This window comes from Halichoerus grypus, chromosome 9, assembly GCF_964656455.1.
Source record: "Halichoerus grypus chromosome 9, mHalGry1.hap1.1, whole genome shotgun sequence".
NCBI classification, from domain to species: domain Eukaryota; kingdom Metazoa; phylum Chordata; class Mammalia; order Carnivora; family Phocidae; genus Halichoerus; species Halichoerus grypus.
In genome coordinates, this window is record NC_135720.1 from 19,147,962 (window position 1) to 19,165,140 (window position 17,179).

The window sequence follows — 17,179 nt, forward strand, 5'->3', positions numbered from 1 at the left end:
AGAGAATCTTAATATTCTGTCCTAGGTCCGACTGTCATGGTACAAACTTTCCTGGGCATTTCCATGGGCAGAAACAGAATAATAGTTCCCAGATTTGTGTCTCCAGCCCAACTCCTTATGCAATATCACTTGGATGTTTCACTGACCTACCCATAATTAACATCTAAAACTGAACCAATTGTCTTCCTATTGCCCAACCTGCAAATGGGGTTTTCTCCCTGTAATCACTATCTAAATAAAGGACACTTACTGTCCCCTGATCCCAAGTCAGTCCCCAGGAGTCCCAACCAACCAGGACTGTCAATTTGACTTCCTCAGTGTCTTAAAACCCTTTCTCTTCTCTCTAGATCCACTGTCACTGCCTAGTATGGGTTCAGTTGTACCCCCCCCATAAAACTATGTTGGAGTCCAGTACCTGGAGTATCCGCAGTACCTCCCAATACCACCTTTTTCGGAGACAGGGTCTTTCTGAGGGAATCAAGTTCACATGAGGTCATTAGGGTGGGCCCTAACCCAATATAACTGATAGATATCCTTATGAGACAGGAAATTTGGAAACAGAGAGACACAGGGCGAATGCCAAGTGAAGATGAATACAAAGATCATGGTGATAAGTCTATAAGGCAAAGAACACCAAGGATTATCAGAAACCCCCAGAGGCTAGGAGAAAGCATGGAATAGCTTGTCCCTCACAGCCCTCAGTAGGCACCATCCCTGCTGACACTTTGATTTTGGTCTTCTGGCATCCAAAACCATGAGACTGTGAGACAATCGATTTCGGTTGTTGAAGCCACCTACTTTGCCAGTTTGTGGGATTTTGTTATGGCGCTGCTAGCGAACGAATCCACTGACCGGCTCCAGTTGCCATCAGCATACACCCGGGTTATTTCAAAGCTTCTTCCTATCTCGTTCCCCTGTCTCCAGTTACGCTGTCCTTCATTCAACACACTGCAGTCTTTTGAAATTGTTTTTTCTTCCATATTCCGTTCCTTTTATGATTATATATAATTTCACAATAATATGGTTCTAACAACATTTCTGCTCTTAGAAATTATATTTAAAAATTTTTTTTTCAACTCATGCTTTGCAGGCATAATGTCTTAACACAAGTCTATTGTGGCCATTTCTCTTAAAACTCCTCAAAGCATGTTTTGCCTCTCAGATAAAGTCTAAATCTCTTTCCTTATGAGGCCCTTCTCTGGCCTTACCCTTGCCATAGCCCCCTAGAGCCCCACTTTGCAAGCAAATGTCTTCAGTTCCCTGAAAAGGTCATACACTCCTTAATTTCTGAACTTTCACATTTGCTCATGAAGCAGTTCCCTCCTCACCTTGCCCCCCACTAAGTTTGACAGCTTTAGGACCAGCTTCTCGGACTAATTTAGATATTGGGTTAAATATCACTCGTTGGTCTAGTAGTGGTCCTGCAGTGTGATATAGTGGCCTCCTATCAGAGTAGTTAAAATATCTGATCACAATTGTTATTTTTAATTGCTGGTATGTTTCCCTCCTACTTCTTTCCTTTTTTCCCTGGCTTTCTTTCTAATTGCCAATGTGCAGATACATGACAAGAAGCAGACAGATTAAAAAGAGAATTTTCTGCCCCTGCTATTACCCCCAGTTCATGATTTCTTTCAGTATTTTCTCTAAACTTTTACCTACATATAAAATACGTAAACAAATATAAGAACAAAAACATATGCTGGGGATATACTGTATATATTGTCCTGTAATTTAATTTTACTACTGATTATTTTATAATACAAAAATTTTTTCATGTTCTTTAAAAGAAAAAAAAGTTTTAAAATACAAATAAATAAGAATTAGAGGGAAAAATTAACCAGAATACAATAAATTTGTACATATATTGTCAAATAGACTTAGGTGTTTCTTTAGGAAACAAATTTACCAATACATGTGGAATCTTTAAAACATATAATCTTTTTAAAATAATAAATCTTTAAACAATAATCAAGAATTTACTTTAATATTTACAATAAATATGCCTATCACATCTCTATTAGTACTATTGAAAAAGTAGAAATGGAAAATTTGTAACAAAAAATAACCAGAGTAAATTGTTGTATTTTCCTACAAATGATTACTACGTAATCATGAAAAAGAATTCACAAAATGTCTTAATGGCACTGGGAAATGTGCACACTATAATGTTAAGTAAAAAGGTCAGCTTACAAAACTTTAATTACATTATGATTTTAATAATGTTAAGCTGTGACTAGGAAAAAAAAACACCAAAAGAAAATACAACAGGATACTAACAGTGATTGTTTCTAGGTTGTTTGATTACAGGTGACCTTTACTTCCTCAATAATATGTTCATATATGAATAGTTAACTGTGGTCAATCCCAGAGCCCTGTGCGTATCTAGAGGCCCAACCTCTGTAGCCACGGTCGCTGAAGGACAACGTGTCAGCACCCATCTGGTGCCAAAAAATGCCAATTTGGGGCATTTCCCTTCTGTCATATACTTATACCTGAATAAAATTTTCTTATCATTGGGTACGTAGTAATCTCTGATTTCCTTTATGGTGAAGGTATTGCATGGAGACTCTCGAGATAGGCATGGGAGTGGATTGTAGGAACCAATGAGGCGCAGTTTCCATCGTGAGGACGATACATATGTGTCACCAGTAAATGCTTCAGCCACGAAAGTGTAGCCTTTCTAGAGGAAAGAGAATTAGACAGAAGTAAGGCATACTGTTACTGGTCTCTCAAAGGTACAACATATGGCTTCACTGTAGTAAAATGCTTTATTATCTTGATATACATAAAGATCCCAAGATCTCTTGATAAAAGAAAATCACTATCATTACATTTTGAAATTCCTCTTATCAAGTGCATCTTACATGTTTTCAGAGAAAACGAGTAACTCTAACAGTTTTGTTTGTGTAGTTCTCAAGCTATAACACAAATCACGTAACTCTGATAGATGATTGCTATGTTTTCTTCCAATTCTTCTAATGCTTGCTAATGCAGATTTTTATCATAGCTCACCCTGGAGTAGCCCAATAACTTCCTACCTGATGTCCCTGTTTTTAAATACAAGATGAGAAAAGGAGAAGCATTTATGGAAATGTAGTTCCCTTGGAATGACAATTGTCAGATAAAGCTATCAAGTTAACAGCAGATCTGGTTCCAGGGAACCCAGATATGAGTATGGAGATGAGCTCTTTAGGTTGGGGAAAAGAAGCAGCTAAGAAACCTGGGATAATATTATAGTGGGTAATAGCTTGGTTCTATGTAATTGGATATCTATCTGGCAAAAATGTCAGTGAAGCAAGAGCATGATATCATAATGAGATACAAAAGTTCAAAGGAATTCTGAGTTTATAATTCCAGACACTTCTAATAAGGAAGAAAAATATAGATTTGTATTCCAGTTGATTCTGATGCAAAGGAAGCTCTCTAATGTGTTTAGATTTCCAGAAACAAAAAGTAGAAATATATAAGACAGTATATATATATATATATTATATATTATATATAAAAGACAGAATAAATTCAATAAACATCTAGGAATATTACCCAGAATTACAATACCCATAATAAGATGAGAATTGCAACACCAATAAGGACCTTTTAACATTATGTTTGGGGCAAGGAAATAAAGGAAGATAAATCATATATGCTAAAGTATTTTTATTTGTAAAGTATTATGCACAGATTTATTGCTGTTCTCATTATTTTTTGAGCTTGTAATACTAATGCATTAAGAAACAAAATAAAATTACATGACTCTGATTTTGTGTTTGTCTAGGCTCAGAGAACAGGTTTGAGAGGGGAAAAAAAGTTATAAAATGGTGGGATAGATATTGGTAAGTTAAAGTCTAAAGCTAAACCAGTGTTAGGGTTTTAAGAGAGAACCTGACTATTCTAAATGACTTTAAGGCTCATGAGTAACAGTAACATAATACTTAAATATTTGCAAAAGACACATATAATAAAGGACTGTTATCCAAAATATGCAAAAACCCCTAAAACTCAACAATAAGAAAACAAACAACCTAGTTAAAAAATTTTAAAAGACTTCTCACCAGAGAAGATATACAGATGGCAAATAGGCATACAAAAAGATGTTCCACATTGTATATTATCAGAAAAACTCAAACAACCATGAGATACCACTACACTCCTATTAGAATAGCCCAGATCCATAACACTGGAAATACTAAATGCTGATGAAGATACAGAGCAACAGGAACTCTCATGCATTGCTAGTGGGAATGAAAAATGGTACAGACATTTTGAAGGACAGTTTGGCAGTTTCTTACAAAACTACACATATTCTTATTATACACTCCAACAATAGTGCTCCTTGGTATTTACGCCAAAAACTTATGTCCACACAAAAACCTGCGCACAGACATTTGTAGGTGCTTTGTTCATAATTGCCATAACTTGGAAGCAAACAAGATGTCCTTTGGTAGGTGAATAGGTAGATAAACTTTGAAACAAGCAGACAGTGGAATATTATTATTAAAAAGAAATGAGCTATTAAGCCATAAAAAACATGGAAAAATCTTAAATGCCTGTTTTTAAGTGAAAGAAACAAAACTGAAAAGATTACACACTATACGATTCCAACTTTACCACATTCTGGAAAAGGCAAAACTATGGAGACAGAAAAAAGGTCAGGGGTCGGGGAGGAGGAATACATAGGTGGATCACAGAGGATTTTTAGGGCTGTGAAAACACTCTTTATGATACCATGATAATGGACACATGTCATCTTACATTCATCCAAACCCATACAATGTACAACACCAACAGTGAACCATAATATAAACCATGGAATTTGGGGGATTATGACGTGTCAGAGTAGGATGATCAATGTAATAAATGTGCCACTCTGGTGGGGCTTGTTGATAATGGGGAGGCTGTGCACGTGTGGGAGCAGGGTGTATATGGGAAATCTCTGTACTTCCCTCTCAGTTTTGCTGTGAAGCTAAAACTGCTCTTATTTATTGCTACTAAGAGTTGCAATGAAGTCTTAAAACCCTTCCAAGTCTTTTTTTTTAGAACATTTTATTTATTTATTTGAGAGAGAGATAGAGAGAGTGCACAAGCAGGGGAAGCGGCAGGTGGAGGGAGAGGGAGAAGCAGGCTCCCCACTGAACAGGGAGCCCACCATGGGGCTCGATCCCACGACCCTGGGATCGTGACCTGAGCCGAAAGCAGAGGCTTAACTGATTGAGCCACCCAGGCACCCCAAAACCCTTCCAAGCCTTAAAAAAAATTTAAATCTCATTTAAAAAAAATCTCTTAAACAACTCAAAAGAGCTTTTAGGTTTTTTATGGACTTAATACTTTTAAAAATTTATCTTTCATTCCTATAAACCAGTATTCATTAGATAGGTATGTCTTAATGTGTGCAAAATAATGCACAGAATCATGGGCTGAAATGAACTTTGAAAGTCAACTACAACCATAGCTCAAAGAGAAAAATGAAAAGATTCAAAACCATATAGGTAAAGAATGAAAGGTCAGAGTAAAAACAAATCTCCCAGTTTACAATGTAGGTGTATACTGCCTTTTGTTATGCTTCCCTCTAAGAGGAAATAACCAAAAACACAAAGATGAGATTCAAATAGAAAGGCAACATGATTTGAGTGGGATCATCAGAAATCAGGGTCCATCGTGCAGCAGGAGTAATGTGCCAAGTGCTTTTTAAAGAATCTGTGTAGCCCTGGAAAAGACTGGGGGTGGTGGGTGATGAATGGCCACGTAATCACAATCTTCTGAAATATTTAGGGATGGAATAAAAACCCAGTGGGAAACTGAGACAACCAGCTAATTTGATCCAAAGAATAGGACTAAATGAGCCCTTTACCTCCATTTCCATTTTAAGGGTTTATATGATTTTATGATTTTATAGGACTTTCCAATGCTTTCCTTTTGTCATATTTTCTTCAGAGAGAAGAAAAAAGAGAGCTGAGAGGTGAATGTTCTAGCACTCACATTAAATACCTTGGGCTGTCAAATAAATGGGACTTCTACAGAAAACGACCAGGACCCCATTCCTCTGTTAAGTAGGTTGAAAAGCACATCTGCTCTAACCTGCTCCTGGAATCTTACTAAGGCACTGCCTTCTCACTGCCAGTCTATCATATGGGGAGAATAAATTTTGCACCTACCTTATTCTTGGTATAAAGATAAGGCACCACTTTTTGGAACACTTTTGGCACTTGTTCCATTGTGTCATTATTAACAATGTGGAGCATGCAGACCGGGAGTGTAGTATATACTTTGGGAACCAAAATCATATCTTGAGGAACCAAAAATGTTTCTCTGTAATTACAAAAGAATGAACTTCCCCTTGCCATGAAGCATAAAGAAAGTTTGAAATTAGGTTTAAGGCAAGAAATAAAAAAGTTTAAAATTTCCAATAACTACAAGGTATACATACTGGTTTTTTAGATTATTAATATACCATTTTGTCATGTAAATACAAGCCCTTTAAGAAATTCCATATTATAAGTAATTTGTGACTTACCTAATACGATATTGCTTGAAAATTAAATAATTTCTTTCTATACTGATAGCACATCAATTTATATTATGTTTATCATACTCCTAAAAATACTAATAATTACCTTCACATTCTTCACATTTCATTTAAAGAAACATGGATAAAAATCCTGTAATATCTCATTTATGCATAGCAGATGGGGAAGAAGTGCTAAGTTGTGAAAACAGCCTCTAAGTTCATACTTTCACTACTACCATAAATAAAGCTCTACACATAAGACTATCGCATGCCATTTAAAGATGATATCATATGCCGATTTCTGATAGCCTCACCTGAATGCTATAAACCAACTATTTGGTGGCTGGTCTGCATAAGTCACAGTATAGTCAGCAAAAACAATCTTAGTTTCTTCATCTTGATAGCATGGGTAAGATTCAATAGACTTGCACTTGCTTTTAAACATTAGTCTAGAAATGTAAAAATAATGTAAGTTCCAATGGCAAAGGCAACTTTTAAAATAAATTTTACTTACAAAAAAGGAAGTAGACAAAATAACATAAAATATCACAGTCTGCTGTTGGCTGGATTGAGGCCTTGATCAAAAGCTGTGGGGTTCAGAGTGCATGGCACCCAGGTAGGGGAGCCCATTGTAGGTCAACCATGAAAGATGTCTCTCAAAGGTCTCTAAAGTTATCTGAAGGTCTTAATCAAAGGAGAACTTAATTCATGATCAAGAAAGTAATTACAGTTTGTAGGTGGGAAATCAGGAACAAAGCTCAAACTATAACGGTAGGAAAACAGGAACAGGCAAAGTAGCAATGAAACTGGGTGGGGGCCACTCAAGGTCTGGAACTGACATGGGAATTGATACTAGAATGGAGTTTAAAGTAAGGAATGGATTTGTACGAAGGGATTAAACCAAAAAAAAATCTAAGGCCATGGTCAAGGGGAGAACGTCAGTTTTCCTTCTATGTGATTTTTGGCACATAAAAGAGTGGTATGTGCAGCTGGGTTGAGGTTTCTCCATGTTTGCCCCCTGGAAGGCTGTGGCCTATTTCAGAACATGGTGGAAGCCACGTGAGAGATGTTCTAGGTTCTTTCCCTTCCACGGCCAGGAACTGGATCTAGCTTCAGTAGCACCAGCAATCTAGGGTCTTTTGTATAACATCCATGGATTTAGCTGGGATGGAAGCCATAATGGCCAATAGAAAATGGTTCTGTATTAGATGTCTAGACAGATCTAGAGGTTTTCTTGCCTTCCAGAAGGCAGATGGCTTGACTGTACCGTCAGTAAGAAGCAAAGCCATGGAGATTGTTATGGGGGTTAGGATTCACATCCTCCATTTGATCACTGGCCTTTGATGGGAGGAAATTGACAGATTTATACTTGGGAGAGTTTTAAGCCTTGTAGGTAAGTTATGAGAACAAAGATTGACCAAATACCCTGGTTTGCCTGGGGTAGTCCTGGTTTATACTCATAATCCTGTCATAATTATTAATAGTGCTCCCTCTGTCCCTTTTGTAAAAGTATCCCAGTTCAAATGATAAATAACCTGATCACCCTAACTGGAAGCTCTAATGTGGTGGTCTGTCAATGCAAAGCACCACTGCCAATCACATGGGGGCTGGTCGAATCCACATGTGGGTGTTGGCTGAGCCAGTGCAGCAGCTGAACAGGCTACCTAGGGAACTGACTGCAATGGGACCAGCTGCCATTCTAAGATAAGGCAGGGATTTAGAGGTATTCCAGTCATCGTTCGCATCATACATTCCACACTTTTTCATAGCCTCAGGAAATTCTAATGCATATAGTGCCATCAAAACCCTGATGTATATGGAATATCTTGAATGACCCAGAGAAATATTCCTGACAGACTTGAAAGATTTTCTTTTAATTTTGCATCCTAGTACAGAAAGAAAGTTACATCGGTAAACTGAGCCTTGCCCAAAGTTCACCTGGGAAAGTTCTACCCCTTAAGATCTGAGAATGTAAGGCTGGATTCCAGGACCTCAGTTTCCCATTTAGTAGTAATAATAAAGTAATATTTACAATAGCTAATGCCCTGTAATGACTCAATCTGTAGTTTGGTGTTAAGAACACAGGAAATGTTCTTTTTATTTATCTTTACAGCCTTACAAAAAAATAGTACTATGAGATAGATACTGTTTTCCCTATATTAAAATGATTTCCCTATATTAAATATTATTAATAAAAATATTAAATATTATTAATAAAATTTTAATTTCAACTTTAGAGAGGATAAGAGACTTACCCCAGGCCACACACCTGATAATTAGTATAGCAGGGGTTAGCATTAGGTCTGATGCTGAAAGATGTGTGCAAGTCAGTCAAGCTGGATGATCAAGTAATGGCAGTGTCCATGGCCAGGACTAGGGTGAGGTGAACGGGACACTTACCCTCAGGGTTAGGCAAGTACCGTATAGATTTGGATTTTCTCTATGTTTAAAATTTTTATATTTGTTTCATCGTGAATTTTTTTCATTATTTTTAGGTTATTTTACGTTTTTATATGTTTTCATATATAATTTTCTATTTGTTGCTTATAAGTAGAAATCCAATTGTTATTTTATATTGACTTTGTCTCCAGCAACTTTTCTTTAATTCTGTAACTCTAATAATTTTTCTGCAGATTTTAAAATATTTTCTACCGGGGCTCCTGGGTGGCTCAGTCATTAAGTGTCTGCCTTCGGCTCGGGTCATGATCCCAGGGTCCTGGAATCGAGCCCCGCATCAGGCTCCCTGCTGGGCGAGAAGCCTGCTTCTCCCTCTCCCACTCCCCCTACTTGTGTTCCCTCTCTTGCTGTCTCTTTCTCTATCAAATAAATTAATTAAAAAAAATATTTTCTACATATACAATCATATCGTCTGTAAACAGTGGTGGTTTTATTTTTTCCCTTCAAATCCTAATGACTTTTACTTTGCTTTATTGCCATTTTGTCCTTCTCAGAATTATTCCAGGATTATTGTGAATGGAAGTCATCAGGCAGACATTTTTGTCTCATTTCTAAACCCAGGAAAATTCTTTCAAAATTTCACCACTAATCATGTTTGTAGTAAGTTTTGAAAATACCAGATACCAATAACATATTAATGAAAGACTTCTCTAAAAGTTTTCTTCTCTAAAAGTGCAAGTTTTCTAAAAACAAAAAATAAATAATTAAATAATTTTGAATTTGTGTTAAATTCTATCAAATGTTTTTTCTGATTCTATCTGGAGGACCAAATGATTTGTTCCTTTTCCCTGTTAATGTACTGAATTAAAATGACAAATCTTCTAACGTTAAACCACCATTGTATACCTGGGAATGAGAGGCCTACTTGATTATAAGGCATTATCCTTTTTATTTAATTCCAATTTTGATTTACTAATTTTTTTTTCATTTGAAAAAAATTTTTTTATTATGTTATGTTAATCACCATACATTACATCATTAGTTTTTGATGTAGTGTTCCATGATTATTTGCGTATAACACCCAGTGCTCCATGCAGAACGTGCCCTCTTTAATACCCATTACCAGACTAACCCATCCTCCCACCCCCCTCCCCCTAGAACCCTCAGTTCAATCACAGATCTGTACCTCTGAAACAAATAATACATTGTATGTTAAAAAAAAAAGAAGAAGAAGAAGAAGAAGGTAGCAGGAGGGGAAGAATGAAGGGGGGGAAATTGGAGGGGGAGATGAACCATGAGAGACGATGGATTCTGATTTACTAATACTTTATTACACATTTTTTGCATCTATTCAAAAGGGTGATTGGTTTGCAATTTGAAGAAGGTGACTGGTTTGCAATTTCATTTTCTTACTGTCCTTGTTGAATTTTTTAAATCAAGGTTATGAATTGGTTAGTGTTTCCTCTTTTTCTGTTCTCTAGAAGATTTGTGAGATTAATCTTATCTCTTCCTAAATTCACTAGCTGTTCATTAGTATATTGCTAGAAAGGATACCATGCATCCCTCCCCTGTTAGAGTTTCATCTAAATTATTACTTTTACCATTTCTGCAATAATACTATAACCTTAGAACTCTTTAAAACCTTATACCTAACTTCTACATTTCTCATTGCTTAAGGTCATGAATTTATTCTTATATGTAGCTATTTGTTGATTGCCCTTTGAAGATAATATGCATTATTTTTCTGGCTGATTTGAAGGTTTTTCTTTTGGCCTTTGTTTTTCAGTAGTTTCACTGCAATTAGTCTAGGAATACTTTACTTTGTAGCCTTTCTGCATGGAGTTTGCATGCAGTCTCCTGAAAACATGAGTTGATGTGTTTTACCAGTTTTGGAAAGTTCTCAGTTATTATCTTTTTACAGTCTGGGGCTATAATGACAATATTGGACTTTCTGAGCATATTCCACATGTCCCTTATGTTGCTTTCTTACTTCCCATTCGCTTTCTTCTATGCTTCAGTTTGGATACTTTTCTATTGACCTATCTCCAAGTTCACCAATCTCTTCATCTGTTCTGATTAATCTGCTGTTAAATCTACAAATAAGTTTTTAATTTCAGTTGTTAAAAATCTCAGGAATATTTCTGAGTGAAATAAGCCAGACACAAAAGAGCACATGCTGTGTGATTTCAGTTATATGAAATTGAAGAACAATCAAATCTAATCTATGGTGATGAAACTCAGAGTATAGGTTTCTTGTTGGGAAGGGATGAGTTATATAAAAGAGCAGAAACAAAACTTTGTGGGTGATGGAAATATTCTGTATCATGTTTTTGCAGTAGTTTCATGAGTATGTGTAATTAATTAGCAAAATTTATCTAACTAAACAGTTAGGATAAATTAATGACCTTAATAAATAGTGTGGTGTTAAATAAAAAACATTATCTAAAAAAAAAATCGTCATTTATGTAATTTCCATTTGACTCAGCTTTATTAATCTAAACTTTTGATCTATTTTCTCCTTATTCTTTATTTTCTTTGGCATTTCCATTACAGTTAAGTTTTGAGATTTTGTCTGCTAACTCCGACATCACCAGAGGGTTTGCCTCTTTTAAGTATGTCTGTATGTGTGTGTGTATATATATAACTATAATTTATAATTTCTCAGTTTTGTTCAGATTATCCTGTAGCTCAGATATGGTTTGTGGCTACAGTAGTTTTGCTGAGGCTCAGTCTACTTCTGGTTTACCCCTGTTTCTAGAGTGTTACTGTCCAGGGACTTCAACCGACAATTTTAATTGTTTGTTGCAGTCCCCTCCCCTGGTAGGTCCCAAACTCTGACCTTGGTCACCTCAACACCATAAGACTTCAAGAAACTTTGCTCTGCTTCTCAGAGGTTTTCTGCTTAGAATATTAGTTAAGTATAACTAAGACAAACCAAAAGTAGTAAGTACCATAGAAATGCTTCAGATAAAATATTGTGGAAGTTCAGAAGAAGTGGTGTTTCTCACTGCAGTGATTAGGAAAACTCAAATGAACATGGTAGCACTTGAACAGGAACTTGAAGGATACCAAGATACTGCAATAAGAAATTTCATTATGCTGCCTTACCTTAAGAGAGAAACTGCATACTGTTCTATATTCAGTTCCAATATACTCCAAACTTTTTGAAGAATATCTGCAACACTGTTATTTTCCTTTGTGTCTAAAAATAATAATTAAAAACAGCAATATAAAAACTGCAAGATGCCTGAAAGATCATCTTGTTCAAAGCCCTCCTTTTACAGATAAAGAAGCTGAAATTCACAAGGTGGTATCCAAAGCCATAGGCTTTATTAGCAGCAAAATTATGTTAAAATATAAAGCTATAAACTTCTAGTCAACAGCTCTGCTCATCGCTTTGTGCTGTTTTCCTTCATCTTCAGTGACATCATAAAGTGTTCTTTGATCTAATTGAACATTCTCATCAAAGAGTTTACATCAGGAGATCTTTTATCACACTAAAAGTTCTTTATGCAAGCTCTTATGACAAAAAATAATTCATTCAATTTTTCTAAAAAACAACAGCTAATGGGATCCCACTAAAACTCAGTCCCATAATCCACATTGGTTTAGGACTAGATGATTTGGTCAGAAAAATGCAAATCCATAGTAAGTGGCTCAAATTTAACAAGTCAGAAACTGACTTTTTCCCTAATTATCCTATTTTAATTTCTTCATAGTACTTACTAGAATCTGAAATTGATATCTTAATATATCTACTTGTCTATTGTATGTCTACCACCACTAGAACACAAGATTCATCAAAGCAGTAACTCTGTCAGTTTAACTGACTTCAATAAAATCAGAATTTAGAACAGTGCTGTGCACACAAGTTATTCAATAAATATTCATTGAGTGAAAGAAATGCAAATATTATTAAAACATTATTAAGTTCTTCAAGTTTTTGTGTCTAAAAAGAGAAAGAAAATCATTGTTTGAATATAATTTTTACAACATATGTGGACAACAAAAAGTATATTTTACTATATATTTAATTTGATAAATCTATCTTTACTTTTTCTAATAGAATAATATCAAAATCAAGCAACAGTAATATTTTTCTCTCACACAACTATACAATGCAGTTTATTTACTTTACATTTGTGTATCTGTAGTTTTCCCTGCTCAGATGAACATTTTGATTATTCTCATTAAATACTTCAAATAGAGGGGCGCCTGGGTGGCTCAGTCATTAAGCGTCTGCCTTCGGCTCAGGTCATGATCCCGGGGTCCTCGGATCGAGTCCCGCATCAGGCTCCCTGCTCTGCAGGAAGTCTGCTTCTCCCTCTCCCACTCCCCCTGCTTGTGTTCCCTCTCTCGCTGTGTCTCTCTCTTGTCAAATGAATAAATAAAATCTTTAAAAAAAAAATAAATTAAATAAATAAATACTTTAAATAGAGACACTTTACAACAAAATGTTTCAGTACATTCAAAGAATTCTATTGGAGGGCACCTGGGTGGCTCAGTCAATTAAGCGTCTGCCTTCGGCTCAGGTCATGATCCCAGGGTCCCGAATCAGATCGAGCCCAGAGTTGGGCTCCCTGCTCAGAGGGAGTCTGCTTCTCCCTCTCCCTTTGCCCTTCCCCTCACTTGTGCACTCGCAAGCTCTCTCTCTCTCTCTTTCTCTCTCTCTCTCCCCCCTCTCAAATAAATAAATAAAATCTTAAAAAAAATTCTATTGGAGATAAGCCTTTTCTTATAAACAAAAACTGCAGAATGAAAATGATTAAATATAATTTTTGCCACTGTGGTGTTTTATTTTAAGCTGATAAAAAGCTAAAATAAAATAACCTTTTTCACAAAAATAGTTTATTATACATACATAAATATTTTGATTTAATAGAATACACTGATAAGTTGATTTAATAGCTAGAATACACTTCAAATGCATTCTGTGCTCTGTAAATGTATGCCACACGGACACATGAAAGCTTCTTTCACTCAACTCATTCATTCATTTACTCATTCATTCATTTATTTCTTTGAAAAATGATCTAGAAATGTAAAAATATCCACAGCTTAGCTGAAGCTGACTGCTGTAGCATTCTGCTAGACATTGGAGATGCATAGAGGAAAAGACTAGTTTTCTGTACTGTAAGACTCACAACAGACTGGGGAGACATAGCTGATCATTCACTGAGTCCCTCATGCTTTCTTCCAGCACGTATTTGTTGCATGCTTACTCTGTGCCAGGCACTGTGCTAAGTTCTGGGAGCTAGAGAGTGAGTGTCCTGACATGCATTCTGACCTCAAGGAATTTCAATATTTATAGAATTACAAAGAATTAGCCCAATAATAAAGTAAGATAACTCCAAAATGTTTTTCATTAGCACACAAATATTCATTCTTACATACACAAGTTTATTTTATAAATGACTAGAAAAGGGTACCTGGTGTTCTAGCTCTCATAAGCAATCTGACATAAGTCCCTCTCCACATGGCTTGAATTTTAATTGCTGCTCCTACTTCCTCAGGAGAATATTCTTTATCACTTACTGGTAGGCAGTATTTAATGTCGACCCATTCCGCTGGAAAGAGAAAAACAAATTTTGGACTGAAAGTTGAGTTAAAGTATTTAATCCTTTCCCCAGTTTTCAATACCTTTAACTGCTAAAGTCCCCTGACATATAAAGTGCCACAATGATAGATTTGTCTTTGTATTTAATATTGTGCTCTGCAGGTGGCCCTTTTTTTAGAACGTAAACATTCTGGAGAAAGGAAACACTACATACTGAGTGAGCTACTATGAATTCTTCTGTGAAAATAGTAAGGGGTTTCTCTCAAAACTGAAAGAAAATGTTAAAATTGCGTGAGTAGAGCATTGGGAGAGCGGGAAAGGAGGGTTCCTTGGATCTGAAGATCTTCCCAGAATTCCTCTAATCATATCGTAAATGTTAGCAACTTTCATAGTCTTTCAGGGAAGAAACAAATAAAACAGGGGAATTCTGGGCTTCCATGGAAATATGTGAAGTTGGGGACACAAGGCAGATCGTTGGAGACCATAGGCTTCCCAGAGCACAGCTTGAATTCTCCACCTGTTTGGTATAGACCTAGTCTACCTACTCCACAAAATCTTTGTGTTTTTCTCAAATTATTTCTCTTCTATAAGGCTAGAAAGTCCTTTGTCAAACAAATATCTAAATTATTCAGTACCTAAAGAAACCTCTTCTAAGGAGAAATCGAGTAACTCCAAATCCAAAACCATAGCACGAAATGCAAATTTAAAGTTGGGAGGAAGTTTTGTTAGTTGAATTTTTTTCATTAAACGCCATAAAGAAATATGAAAAACCTGAAAAAGATAAAATATGTTAGTCCATTTTTTTAAACCAAGAAAATAACATTAACGTTTTTTAAACCAAGAAAATAACATTGCCAGGTAATGTTACATTTAGAGAGCACAGAATGCATTTGAAGTGTATTCAAATTAAAGTACAAAACTTTAAATACTCTAAAAATAAAAATACATATTTTTCAGATGCACAATATAACAGAAGATCTTGAAGTCTCATTCACCCAGGAAGAGAGCAAAATTATTTATCACCTTACCATTTCTAATTTAATAAAATTTAATCACTATAACGTTTATAATGTACACTCAATCAGAATATAACTGATTGAAGAGATATAGCATAAGATGAAAAATATGGCCTTTGTGTTTAAGCAAGTTAAATACTATATTTCATTGGTTCTAAAACACCATCCACTATAAGACACACTATCGTTTCATGTATTACCAAAAAAGAAAATATGTTGCTTAGACTTTTTATCACTTTCTTATTTTCATCTATGAGTATTTACTTCCTACTGAAAAAACTCTTGTAGATTTATTTAGACAGAGCTTTTTTGTCATACATCACACTGAAACATACATGAAAAAAATAAAATAAGCCACATAAGTTGGTTAAGTATTCTGAAAACATTTTTATTCAAACTCTTACTCTTGCAAATCACTTTTTGAAAATACTTAACATCTGTGTTTTCCTATATAATTTTGTCCTTTATGTTGTCAAGCTTTGAAGATGCACCATTGCCTAGAGTGCATTCTACTTTTGTCCCTGGGGTTTCACTCAAACCACGGACCCCCATTCAGTAAGTGTTGGTGCTGGCTCATTCCTGATCCTACCAAAGAGGACCCATGGAAGGTTTTTAGACCATAACCAGAACACATATTCCTTCTTCCAAGTTTTTTCATAGTTTTTATCTTGAAATTCTGAGGGATTCCATTTATCTACTCATGCCACTGAGAATAACCACCAAGCCCCAGCACCCTGCTGCTGGCTTACTTTTAGCTATTTATTTGTCCACAGGGAGTAATGTACTTGGTGGATTATGTAAGGTGCCTGGGAAACCATTTGAGGTGATTTTTAGCCAGGTTCTCCTCTCCTTCTCTCTCTTTCCCTGTGCCTTGGTGGGGGGAGGGTTTCAGGGGAGGGGGGGTGTCAGTCTGGTGTAGGGAAAATCCCTCTGCTTTCATGTTTCTTTGAGAGGCTCTCTAATGTCATTTAATTCTCTTCCCACAAGGATTAGGCCTTTGTCAAAAAAATACGCATATTTCTTTTGAAGCGGTAACAGTATGAACCCTTATGAACATGTCCCTGTGTGTGTAGAGAATTCTGAAGGCTACCTGGCCAGTAATGATTATAAGGAACCACCAATTATAAGACACACTCTAATTTCCTTCTCATGTTAAAGTGTGAAAAGAAATGTGCATCTTAGAATTGGTGAAATACAGTGCTCTTCAAAGACATATGACTATTGTACTTCCTGCTTAGTCCACATTTTCTGACTACTCCAGAGGGGTGCCTCCCCATATTGGGGACCTAATTTCATAATCTATATTTATAACTGCCCCATCAACTGACAATGGTGGATAAGCCTGTAAGAAACCACCTAACCCAAGCTGAGCAAATCATTGTTACTTTGGTTGAATAATTTGAGATCAGGATCAAGATATTCTAAACTGGACTCATATGGGAAAGTGATGTAAGTCAGGAGTCAGTTTTTCCATGATATGAACTTAGGAGTAGAGATAACAAGTCTATAAGGAGAAAAACAAAATGAAGAAGATACGTTCAAAGGGCTGTCTGTCCCCTCTTTGAAGTTCCGCACTGAGTCATTCCTATCCTTGGGTGTCAAGGTTTCCCTATATTCTTATAAGAAATTAGCACATCCAGCTCCTTGTTATGACTTAAATGAGTTAGATGTGTTTTTTGTGACATGCTAATAAAATGCTCTAAG

The 17,179-nt window shown here is 35.9% G+C and overlaps 1 protein-coding gene across 1 annotated transcript in view; it reads right to left on the minus strand.

Moving 5' to 3' along the window:
• ADGB (androglobin) overlaps nucleotides 1–17,179 on the minus strand; it is a 154,135-nt gene that overhangs the window by 36,762 nt on the left and 100,194 nt on the right. Inside the window, exons 21-26 of the mRNA XM_078054606.1 lie at nucleotides 15,095–15,230; nucleotides 14,332–14,469; nucleotides 12,011–12,104; nucleotides 6,820–6,954; nucleotides 6,153–6,306; nucleotides 2,493–2,680 (exon numbers count right to left, since the gene is read on the minus strand). Of these exons, the coding sequence (XP_077910732.1) occupies nucleotides 2,493–2,680; nucleotides 6,153–6,306; nucleotides 6,820–6,954; nucleotides 12,011–12,104; nucleotides 14,332–14,469; nucleotides 15,095–15,230 (845 nt within the window). The remainder of the gene's footprint in view (nucleotides 1–2,492; nucleotides 2,681–6,152; nucleotides 6,307–6,819; nucleotides 6,955–12,010; nucleotides 12,105–14,331; nucleotides 14,470–15,094; nucleotides 15,231–17,179) is intronic.